Raw genomic sequence first — 12,840 nt, 5'->3', positions numbered from 1 at the left:
ACCATACGCAGCATTCAAGCAAACATTAATAGAATTAAGGTTGGCATTTTGCATCCTAGTCTCTAGATAGCAGCGCAGCACGGCAGATCTTGGCCAAGATCTCCCATAGTTTGTTCTGTAAGTGCTGTTTCATTTATGTTCTTGTTGTGTTGTGCACACAAACTCCGTGTCCTCACTTTAGTTTCAGTGCACGATAGTGGCCTGTGTCAAACAATGTTGCCACCTACTCAAACGATTATGACCATCCTCCAGTCTGACTGTTACATTCCGAAACGTCGACTTCTCTACCTCCTGCTGCCTGGTTCACTGTGTTCTACCAGTGTCCTGCTTGTCTACTTTGGATGACAGAACCTGCAGGTTTTTTTTGTCTCTAACACAATGCAGTTATGCATGTTAATAGTTAAAAGGATTAAAGCCATTTGGACAATTTTCAAGATGGTGCTACAATATGGACTATTGATTTTTGAATTCTATCATCTGATTTGAACATCTGGGTTGTTCAGAGACTAAAAAGAAAACACTTACTCTTAAAACAGCTGCAACAATCAGCTCACCACCCTGGTTTAATAAAAATAATCTGAATTGAAACTAACATTTTATTAAAAGGTGTTAAAACTGGAACTCTGTCAGCCATGAAGAAACCCTCCTCTCCTATTTTGATTTCCACCTGCTTTGCTTATTGGCAATGAATGCTAGTGTGCCATTATCAAGCTTGGAAACAAGGAACCCAATATTGATGTACATAAACTACCTGTATTTCAGGCAACTACGTTTGGCAGAGCTGAGGAGATGGATTTGTAACTAGAATCAGCTGGAGGAAGTGCTCATATAGCCACAAAAGAAAAGTATCCATTGGCAGAAGTGATGAAGTATAAATACAAAAACAGAGACCTCAAAGGTCAACTGAAATAATTGCCACTTCTGAGAATAAAGTAATTCTGACATTGAAACCATACAGGTCAAGGGCACACAAAGGACTAGAAACTAAATCTTTAATCTTCCTTTTGTACTGTACCCTATACCCTTCTAACTTTGTGTCTTTGTGTATATATGCTTGACATTGGTTTTGTTTTGAGGTCAGAGAATATTGTTCTTTCTTTCAATTCAGGGAACCTTGTATTTAGCTTGTTGCAATAGAGTACGTTTTCATTCGAGATGCTTATGGCCTTGTGCTAAAAGGCGCATAACTTTTACACCCTTCAGAGGAGGTTGCAAAGAGGAGAATGTGTTTCAGCCTTCCTTTCCTGGTTGTTACACAGTGAGATCATGCATCCTGCCTGGTGGTTGTTCCCTGCATAATGTTAACTAGTCATGATCCTATACACAGCTGTGTCTTTGCTTGTCCAGGTTAGTTTTGGCCTCCCTCCCAGTTAACTTTTAAAAAAAAAAGAGTGAGCTGTCAAGTTATTGGCAGTTAATGAAGTTGAGGGCATGCAAATTCCATCCAACAGCTAACAAGGATTAGGCCACATAATGGCAATATAAGAATTGATTCATTATCTTGAATGATATAAATCATGGTTGCACCTTCATGTTTCAACTTGATATACCTCACTGTTGTTCCCTTAACAAAGTTGCTACTTTGGATCTATTTGTTTTATGTAATTTGCAGCACGTCTAAACCAATGGCTATATTTCCAAAATGTCTCTATTTTTCACTTAAAGAATCAGAAAACAAATGCTGATCTGCATTGTGATGGCGCTGTTTAGGAGCATTTTTCAATTTGTTTGATTTTTGTTTGAATTGCCCTATTATAAGTGTATGTAGGTGTTGCAAGTAAATTTTGTACTTGGGCACAAATTGAGTTGGGGAGAAGAGCATTGTATGCCTGTCTAGAGTTGATATCCCAGGTAGTTAGCTTAATTTTGCTATCATTCACATGTTAGCTTTGCTTGCTGGGCTGGAAGGTTCTCCCTAACTGTGAGTAATATTTTGAGAATCCCACCCAGTTGTTCAGCACACATTACAAACAAGTGCTGAGAAAAAGAAATAGCTGTGACCTTCATTTGGGGGCCATTTAGATTAACTATAACTGCAGAGTTGACCCTGAAAAAGGTGTTGTTTTCAGATGGCATTCAACTTGGCCCTCAATGAGATCCTGTTGCCTTTAATGGACCAGAAATTGTATATGTGTTACCACTGTTGAAAACCTGTGATGTCACTTTTCTGCTAAGACATAAAGCAATAACATAAATACTATTTTGTGAGACTGGGGTTCTGTTGTGGTTCTGTTCGCCGAGCTGGGAATTTGTCTTGCAAACGTTTCGTCCCCTGTTTAGGTGACTTCCTCAGTGCTTGGGAGCCTCCTGTGAAGCGCTTCTGTGCAGTTTCCTCCGGTATTTATAGTGGCCTGTCTCTGCCGCTTCCGGTTGTCAGTTTCAGCTGTCCGCTGTAGTGGCCGGTATATTGGGTCCAGGCCGATGTGTTTGTTGCTAGAATCTGTGGATGAGTGCCATGCCTCTAGGAATTCCCTGGCTGTTCTCTGTTTGGCTTGCCCTATAATGGTAATGTTGTCCCAGTCGAATTCATGTTGCTTGTCATCTGTGTGTGTAGCTACTAAGGATAGCTGGTTGTGTCGTTTCATGGCTAGTTAGTGTTCATGGATACGGATCGTTAGCTGTCTTCCTGTTTGTCCTATGTAGTGTTTTGTGCAGTCCTTGCATGGGATTTTGTACACTACTTTGGTTTTGCTCATGTTGGGTATCGGGTCCTTCGTTCTGGTGAGTTGTTGTCTGAGAGTGGCTGTTGGTTTGTGTGCTGTTATGAGTCCTAGTGGTCGCAGTAATCTGGCTGTCAGTTCGGAAATGCTCCTGATGTATGGTAATGTAAACTTTGATCTGGGGTTCTGGTTGTACTGGGGCAATGGTCATATTGAGGCAGTGGCTATAATGGGTAAGTGGTCATATATTGCTGCCATTGCACCAAAATTGACTTTGCTTTCTATCTGTGAGGTTCTCCTGCATCTCTCCTAACCCTGTGTAGTTCCCTCCTGTGAAGCTCTCTCTGTACCTCTCCTGTCTCTGTGAATTTCACCCTTATTTTTGTGTTGTATATCAACAATATATGTTTACCAGGTTTTTAAATCACTGGATACTACCGATCTCCCAGTAAATTTGAAGTACTAACCAAATGTCACACTTATTGAGCGTTAGGAAGTTTGATGTAGTAACATTATCATGCCTTGATTAAATGACTTTTGGGTACTGCAGTATTGGATCATTAAAGTTCAATGAAACATTTCAACAAAATAATAATACAGTAAAACACCTGCTGCTCATCTTCCATCTTGGCACCCCAAATGGAGCAACCTTACTGAGCAGCATCTATCAGTAGATGTCCTTTGGCTCAAGGAATGGGTCACACAAAGTTATTAATAGGTTCCTTGTGTCAAATCTGTCGAATGACAAGCCTCGAACTACGAGAACCAGAGACTCACTCTTATCATTATGGTGCTATCCACTAATGTGGTAAGATTAACCAGCCTATAAATTCCTGGCTCATCCCTTTGCCTAGTTTTATATAAGATAAAGCCAGCATAGTCACAGAGGACCCATAGACTGCGCTCTCATTAGAGAGAGACAGCTGCTAGTGAGTTTTATCTGAGGATCATCACCACTCAAGCGAGGTTGAGAAGGCATGAACTTTGTGCTGACCTTGAGTGTAACACATCTTTCGGTCCTTTCGCATGCTTCCTGTCTTTTAACATTTTTATAGCTGTACACTCTCCTTCCCAGTCACCTGAGCCTTCTACAATTTTTCACTTTCAATCCAATTAACTTTTTAATACAGATTTTTACTGTAATTAAGTTTGAATTTGGGGCTAAGTGGTAAGTTGAATTATTTTCAGTTGGTTAAATAAAACAAACATCATACTTTATTTTGTGTGCATATGAACTTAGAAACTCCACTAAAGGGAATTTGTTCAGATATAGAGGTTGTGAAATCCATGATGGAGGTATTACCAGAAAGATATTTCTGAATCAGATGTAAGTGTCCCCTTGTCATCCCAGTTGGTTTGAGTCTAAAAGTACATTCAGGATGGTTCTACGTTCCATCATCAACCAGTCTGTACTGTTTCCTGATTTCAGCCAATCCTCTATTTGGTTTGTAGGCCAAAGATGAGACAGTTAACCAGTGCTTATGACTGTAGTCTGGTGACCACTGCCAAAGAGTTCATGGGGGTCATTTTGATTTCATGTCATATGGGTGATAACTTGTGATATCACTTCAAGAGAATATGCAAATACTTACTTTTCATCACAGAACCAGATATAAAAAAGCATGTGACCATTTGGCTGTGTTGCTGTAGGTGTTAGTTGTGTGTTGAATCCCAAGAATAGACCTGTTAGTTGAGCTCTCCATTGAAATGTAGGCACGAGAGTTGTAGCCTTCACATAGATAGAAATCTACTTATAGTTCACCAATCCTGTGTGTGATTGGTTCATTTGTATGAAGAAGCTAAAAACACAACAGCTATGAGTTGGCAGTCTGTTTTATGTCTCAAGGAATACAGGATTGAATTTTATCAAAAACCTACACAGTTTTGGTGAGTTTCATGAAGAGTTTCTCCCCAAGAGCTTTAGTGAGTGTTTTCATACAATTCTTCACAGCTAATCTCATTGTCTATGCACCATACCTCTATGGCACCCTGCTGGTATTGTTGTACAGGTGAAAGTGGGTACTGCAAATGCTGGAGATTAGAATCAAGGTTACAGTGGTGCTGGAAAAGCACAGCAGGTCAGGCAGCATCCGAGGAGCAGGAAAATCGATGTTTCAGGCAAAAGCACTTCAGGCCTCACCAACATCCAAAGTACTAACTCCCTCTGCTAGTGCCATATTTAATTCCCAGCTTGCACCAAGTCAACCACTGTCGGCCAGAAACTGCCCTTCACAGTGCATGTAGACAGGTTAACACTGCTGCCTCACAGCGCCAGAGACCCGGGTTCAATTCCTGCCTCGGGTGACTGTCTGTGTGGAGTTTGCACATTCTCTCAGTGTCTACCTGGGTTTCCTCTGGATGCTCCGGTTTCCTCCCACAGTACAAAGATGTGCAGGTCAGGTGAATTGACCATGTTAAATTGCCCATAGTGTTAGGCGAAGGGGTAAATATAGGGGAATGGGTGTGGGTGGGTTGCGCTTCGGCGGATTGGTGTGGACTTGTTGGGCCGAAGGGCCTGTTTCCACATTGTAAGTAATCTAATCTAATCTAAATATAAAAACTAAAGGTGCTGCATAGTCATTCATGAGTAGCTATAATTATATATGGAAAAATATAACTCTCTTTTAAGTACCAGGGAGAATTTCTATCTTGACATCTGTCAAAATGATTATTGATGCAGGTACATGCTTGGTAACTTTGCTTACTTTGAAGATAAGCTATTTCCTGTCAACTCCCTTTTAGGTAGGCCTTTACGCTTGCCATGGGGCCAGGGTCATCTGGGTGTTGGCAGGCATCTAATTTTAAGTACCTATTCAATATGTTAAGAGCATAGAAACTGCAGGGGCATCTTCAGTCCCCTGTTTACTCCTGGCCAAAGCTTAGTTGTTACTAAAGATAGTCAATATTTTAAAAAAAAATTAGTTTCAATACAAGAAATTATCAGAAGTTATAACCAATATGATTGTCTCCCCAAAAGACTGACTTTAATGAGAAACCTTGTTGTCTTGGTAAAAACTCATGCAAAGCTCTGTTGCTGCAGTTATAATTGTTTGTTTTCTTTGCAAACAGATGTGGTTATGCCACACTTCACCATGTGATAGACAAGTCAAAGGAGGATCGAATGGAGAGCTTCTTTCTCAGTGAAACCTGTAAATATTTATATTTGGTATGTTACTCAAATATTTGAGGGAAATTTATCATTTATCAAGTTGTTAATATCAGTATGATTTTTCAGGATGCATCTTAATGTATAACTGTGCTGAATAATGATTTACCTAGGACTCAAAAGGTACATCCTGAAGGAGAAAAGGAAATTATTTGAGCTTTGGTGGTTTGCATGTTCTCCCTCTTTATGTTCATTGCTTGCTAATTTGCACTGTATTTCGGGAACCAGGGCCAGGTGGGGTCTTAAGATAAACCCCGGTCATGGATGGGGGAATTAACTGGAATAGGGTACAAGGTGTTCAGCTGTATTTTGAATTTTTTAATTATAAATAACAGATGGGAGATGTAGTTTAATACTGTGTAGAGTAATTCATTGTAGTAGCAAGGATTGTAGGCAATATTACCTAAATGGTCAAGTTTTAAGAGGTGCAGGAACAGTGACAACTTTTGAAAGTGGAAGGACAAGCTCAGTTTTGTTTTGAAATGCAGGGTCCTTCTCTTTATTAAGAGAATGAAAGAATCTTCGAGCAAGAATTTATATTAAATCATTAGCGAGGCTCCTGCTGATGGCTTAAGTTTAATTCTGGGTATCATACTTGCAAAGAATGTCAACTGGAGAGAGTGAAGAGGATGAATTAATAGAATAAAAAGAAGGGTAGAGAGACTAGATAAAGTGAAAGTCTTGGAAGTAACAGGTTCTCAAAAATTGCATTTTGGTTAAGTAAGTAAGCAACAGTTTTAGCAGCTGATAATTAGAACCATCTTGAAGGTAGTTGGCAAGTGTACCAAAGTCAATATTTTATTTACCTGACAATGTCTTTTTAATATGAACGTACAAATAAAGAGCAGGAATAGGCCACTCCAGCCTGGTCTGCCATTCAATATGGACATGACTCATCTGATTTTTCCATGTTTTCACCTACCCTCTTTCTGATCAAGCATCCATCGAGCTGTGTCTTAAAAATATTAAGTACTCTGCTTCCACCTTTTGAAGAAATAGTTCGAGTTGTGATCTGGCATCTGATTCAAAAGGGGATCAGATGAATAAATGGAAAATGATCGCAAGGTTATCAGAAAAGGGCAGGGACTAATTAGTGACGTTTAACTCTAAGAATAGACCAGCGAAGTGTCTTCCAATGTGCTACAAAATTTCATAATTCTGAAGTTTATGAAGTGGATAAACAGCATTAGAATCTTTGCTGATACGTGGGCTCCCAATCTACTGTCTTTCCTTCTAAGAGCCACACCAGGTAGTTTACTGAGCTCTACAACCATTCCCCCACCTCTGTTGAAGTATGTCAGTTGGGATTGAGAGACAAATTATGCCACCGTCCACTGCTTTTTCGATACCTCTGTTCAAACTTTCTCATGTTAAATCGTGCTAACTTAGCTGAAGGGCTATGTGTCAGAAGGCTAGAAGGGTGACCCCTCAATGTGAGGATGGAAACATTTTTGCATGTAGTGCCTCGAGTTCAGAACTACACTAATAACCTAGATAGTTTTCGTGCTCTGAGCTAAATTTGAAGCTTGGGGCGAAAGGAATCAGAGGGTATGAAAACATATGTGTGGCATTTAAATGTGAATAAATGAAACCCAAAGCAGATATTTAATTTTGGTGGCACCTTTAACCTAAAACATTCCAGGGCACTTTTCATTTGCAAACTTTGATTGTATGTCTCTCTGTTCCAAGTTGCATCACTACGTTATGAACTTTCAAGTATACATTAAAAAAAATCAGTCTTACCATAAGAAGCCAATAATGAAAATTGACAATTTGATCCATCAATGTTCATTTCTCCAATATTCAAATAACTTCAACCAACTGTTTTCATCTCTGTTTACTCCAACCCTTAATAACCGCATATGTCTGCACATTTTAGCTTGGAAATTTAATCTATATGTACTCACTCCATGGGTAAAAGAGGTCCTTCTGGTATCAGGCAGTTTTTTCCACAAGCTTATATTTGACCTATATTAGACTTCATTGTAATAAATCAAGATTTTTAATTCAGCCATTTCTGACATGCAATCCAAATAAGATTCTGTTCAAGTTGCTTTTAGTGATTGTTTTGTAGTAGGAACCAATTTTTAATCTGTTTTTCCTTTTGACTGTACAATCAGCTATTTGATGAAGACAATCCATTGCACAGATCTGGGAGCAAATATATTTTCACAACAGAGGGCCATATTTTGCCAGTAGACAAGCTTTTCAGAGAAAAGCCTTGGGCAGATGTGTCTTCTAAAGAAGAAAGTACTGTGGATAACTCTGGAGTACTGGACCACAAACCTGCCAACTCGAGCATTAATGTAAGTAAAATAAAAGCCTGGAGTTTGCGCACGATTTGCAAATTAAAATGAACATTTTTCTATATAGTGAACAGTATTTTTCAGACTGACATTGTGATGGTCACCTACCTGATCTCGGGTAATGTGCTGTGATAAAACATCTTGAATAGGTCTTAAAATAGCCAGTGTTATTTTTCTGTTTGGTTCATGATTTGACATTTTGTTTCATAGACCTAAATTTCTGTCTGTTCCCAAAGGGGTTTGGTGTTTTATTATTGTCATGGGTCACAGTTCTGAATCTTATCCATTGGTTTCAGTGTTGCTAACTTCAGCAAAGTGAAGAATAAAGTGAGCGGCTGAAGTTAACCCATTTTGTGAAATGTAACCTTTTTTGTCTGGATTCTGAGTTAATCAGAAATGGCATTGCACAAAATGTATAAAATATATGGCACAGAATTATTTGTGGCGTATTTGCTGTTCTGAGTTACTTTACTGTTCCAGGTGAGGAATGTTGGCATGGATTAGTGAACAGGGGTTTATTAGTGTACCCCAGCTCAGGAATGGATGGTGGTTGTGAACATGCAAGTTTCCTTCTCCTCCTCTCCCACCACCACCTTGGTATTACATGAGAATGCTTTCCTTGGTTATTGTTGTAGTATAATTTATTGCTTTTAAAAATCTTTCCACAGTGCAACAGAGTCCCCAGTGAGAGGAGATATGCACTTCCCTTAAAAGGAGTTTACATGCAGCAGATTGACCAAATGGTGGGACTTCTTTAAACCAACCTCAAAAGAACTCATCGAAGAATTGGCAGGGACTTAATCTTCAACTATGCAACTTTTTATTTTGTGTACAAATATATTGACGTTTATTTATTAAGATTTTTACAACTTTTCAAAAAGATTTCTAAACAAGTCATTTCTAATAGTGATAATACATTTTATACTCCTGCTTTTATGCAGGAGTGTTTTTTTGTTTGTTTGAATATGTAATTTTTGATGCATAGTGTCTTCTGTGAAGGCGTGCGATTAATTGTTTGACTACAGGGTTCTTCCAGAAAGTATAAAATGCAAGATGGCTTACAGTAGGTAATTAAATGAGTTTGAATATTTGTGTAATTTCCCCTTAAATGTTTAATGATTTGAAATAACTAAGTTTCAGAATGCATAGTTATACTAATGTAAGTGCTGCACTTGCATGGGAAAACCATGAAATGGTGATAATCTGGCATATGGAAGATCGTTCACACGCTCTTGGGTGCAGGGGATCCAAATATCAGGGTGAAAGTATTTTCTCTAGATTTGCCTAATGTGCCTTGTACTTTGAACAAAAGTAGATCATGGCATCTTGTCTGAGCATTAAATCTGCCTTGACATGCAAGTTGTCTGATGTACAGTTGGTATACCCCAATAGTTCTATTCTCGTGTGATCTCGTATTATAGGAAAACGGCACAGTAGCTACACCATGTAAACCAATGTGGCCAGAATCGTGTTATAGCCAATACATGTAAGGAAAGATCACATTCTGCAAACAACGATCTAAATTCTTTAATTACTTTAAAGCCAATTAGCATTGCAGAAATATTGGTTATAGCAGAACTGACTGTACATGCTTTGCCCATTATATGGTTGGCTGTTATGGACTGCAACACTATTATGGTCAAGTGTGCCTTGGTTGAGATCTATTCATCAACCACACTTTGTTACGTTTTTTTGAAGGATTCCTTATGACCTGACTTCTGTAAATGTAAAAATCACTCTGATATTGTATTAATGGTCCCAAAACCACACAAAGGGAGCAATGTGTGTTGAACTTTGTTCAGTACCTTCTCCATATTAGTACAGCTCTGTTTGGGGCACTAATCGGCATTCTTACGTTCCCTGGTACTGCATAATTGTTCTAGTGTGTCATCTTAATGTGGTTGCCTTCAGTTGAGACTTCAGCAATTTCAGCTTCATAATCTTGTGCATGCATGACCACTGAATTCTATCAATGTTTTCAGAGCATCTGTTTCTGAATTATATAATATAAATGAATCTTCAGATGGGCAGTTATTGAATTGCATTTTATGTTTTTGTATCTGATGAACTGGCATTGGGTGACAATGAACAAGTTAGGCTATTAAGATGAAATATCTAAATCTTTTCAGCAAAGTGTGAAGCAGTGTTTAATACTGCTTCCCGGACTTAGACCAGAAAGTAAGTGATTAAGTCTATTTTGTATATGTCAGTTAGGGCACCCTTTTTCTTGGTGCATGCATTTTTGTTCTCTGATATAAAATTTCAGCATGGGTTTAATGTTGTGGAACTTTCAGCTTTGATCTTCTGCGTAGACTACTGGCTTGGACTCTTAATTTTCCAGGCAGAAGGGAAGAGATGAAGGAAGAGGGAAGCTGATTCTGTATTCCCTAATCTGCCTGCCTATGTTTCATAAGCTGGCAATTGAGATTTCAAGTGAAGAACAGTTTCATAGTTCCAAAATGACTGTGCATGAAGTTGCGATGTGGTGCAGAGATTGGTCAAAGGGAATATGACAATTTTTAAAGACAATTTTATATAGCACCTTTCACATCTTTATCATTTTATAAGCAAAAGTGAATTTTGGTGATGCTATGCATTGACATTTTGTGACAGTATTTTCTGACACCAAGTGTTTAAGGAGCTGCTCGTGCTTCATTTAATCCACTGTAATTCCAGCTGTGCAATAGTGGGTTGCATTTCAGTAACTCTTTCTCTCTATCTAATCTCCTAATAAGGCAGCTCTGTGCAATATCTTAAGTGAAATAAGACTGAACTAAAAATAGTGAAATCATGGCTCAGAAATGATAGCTTCTCAGTAGTGCATGTCTCATCTAAAGACCTTCAGTTTTTCCTACTGTACATCTGAAATATCTCTACTTCCAGCTGGAAAAAAATCCTAGTTATTCATGGTTTCCTTGATGAATTGTGAGACCTAGAAATTGAGCAGATTTGTGTATTCATTTATTAGAAGGAAGGTATTGGATTGCCTGTATCCTTCTGAAACTGCGTATTGCTGTATTTGGCTGTATCTTTTTTTTTTGTCCCAACAGTATTTGAAGTTTTCTTTTGTTTGTGCAGAGGTTACCTACAATTCAACCTTTAATTTCGAGTTTCCTATAGATTTTGAGTGGTCTGATTTTTTTGTGTAGATGCAGAAAGAATGAACCTGATCAGGCAACAGGAGCTATCATAGTGGGATCTTCCTTTGGTTAAATGTGCAATGAAGGTGCCAAATGTTGAAGGTTTTAACATTTTCTATTTATATCACACCTTTTTATATAATTGACCAATCTGCGTGTAGCGGCAGAGAGGATATAAGCACATTTGATCTGACTTTGTTTTAAAAAACGAAGGTAAGGTTAATTGTCAAACTTTGTTTCTTATGAATAAAAGTATTTACCTAAAACCTGAATGTTTAATATGCAGGATAATGTTGAACCATTAAAGTTTACCAAAATCAATGTGCAATACACTTATATAAAAGGAAAATTGTATAAATTTTTATTTTCCCAGAAATGAGCAGTGGTATTGAAATTGTGAAAGGACCAAACAAATGTCAATAAAATAAATGCAGTGCCATTGTTTTTATTTGCTGCTCGTATTTGCAAATGTCCGTTCCAAAGTGCATAACTCTATCTCCACTAAGCTCTACTCATAAGACTTGGTAAAAATGACAGGGTTTCTTCCATAACCAGTTGGTTTGGTGTAACTGATGAGTAAAGGCAGAGGATTGAAGTATGCTTTGCTCACAAGGCACATTCCTGGAAAGATGTCCCTAATATCATCCTTTATTTCTGTGACCTTTCCTGCTTATGTTGGTATTTATGGTGCCTACAAACTGTCATACCTCCCTGTTTAAATATAAGTTAATACCTCAGATTTTTGGTACACGATATTTTAAACTCTGTTCTCATCTCTTTTTTTTTCCCCTCTTCCTCTTATTTCTGCAATCTATTCAATTGTCTCTCATTATTGCTAGAAACTGAATTGGGCTAGTGAATATGAGATGTGGCGATACAAGGGCCGATCAGAGGCTGGGAATTTGCACCTGCTGACTCGCCGACTGACTTCCCTGGGTTAGTGCTCGTCAACGACACTCGAGACTCGACATGATCCAGGACACTGATTAACACTAGATCTGTAACCACTTTCTCTTCTAACCACTGACACTCAGCAGCACTGTAGAAATTCATTGAGGTCGTCAACACCTTCCAAACCAATGACCACTTTGATCTCGAAGGATGGGGGCAGGTGATAAATGACAACACTTCTTGCAAGTTATCGTCCTAGTCACTTGTCAACCTGACTTGAAAATGTAGTGCTGTTTTGTTTAGAGATCAAAATCCCAGAATTCCCTCCCGAACAACATTGTGGGTATGCATGCAGCAACTGGGCTACTGTGGTTAAAGACGACAACCTGCCACCAAATTAAAGGCAGCTGGTACTGGGCAGTAAATGTTGGCCGAGCCAGTAATGCCCTTGCCCTCAGAATGAATAACGATGTGCATGATAGGTCTTTCTTTCTTGCTACATTTTCCCCCAAGTTTTCATTGCTATTAAGTCACGCTTCACTTGTGTACCATTTCCAACCCATTTATGTACATTTGCAAGCAAAAAGGCTATAGGAGGTGCCTTGGATTTTGTTTTTGTTCCTGGCGGCTATTCAAAATTTAAACCAATTCAGAATCTTCCTTAATTAATTAACCCC

At 38.6% G+C, this 12,840-nt stretch overlaps 1 protein-coding gene across 1 annotated transcript in view; it reads left to right on the top strand.

Moving 5' to 3' along the window:
* Positions 1-11,711, top strand: part of edem1 (ER degradation enhancer, mannosidase alpha-like 1) — a 46,666-nt gene extending 34,955 nt beyond the window's left edge. Inside the window, exons 10-12 of the mRNA XM_072582654.1 lie at positions 5,730-5,826; positions 7,947-8,132; positions 8,801-11,711. Coding sequence (XP_072438755.1) covers positions 5,730-5,826; positions 7,947-8,132; positions 8,801-8,890 — 373 coding nt within the window. The 3' untranslated portion in view covers positions 8,891-11,711. The remainder of the gene's footprint in view (positions 1-5,729; positions 5,827-7,946; positions 8,133-8,800) is intronic.
* Positions 11,712-12,840: the final 1,129 nt, after the last annotated feature.

The sequence above is a fragment of the Chiloscyllium punctatum genome, chromosome 12 (genome assembly GCF_047496795.1).
Source record: "Chiloscyllium punctatum isolate Juve2018m chromosome 12, sChiPun1.3, whole genome shotgun sequence".
NCBI classification, from domain to species: domain Eukaryota; kingdom Metazoa; phylum Chordata; class Chondrichthyes; order Orectolobiformes; family Hemiscylliidae; genus Chiloscyllium; species Chiloscyllium punctatum.
This window is presented reverse-complemented; position numbering and strand designations above follow the sequence as displayed.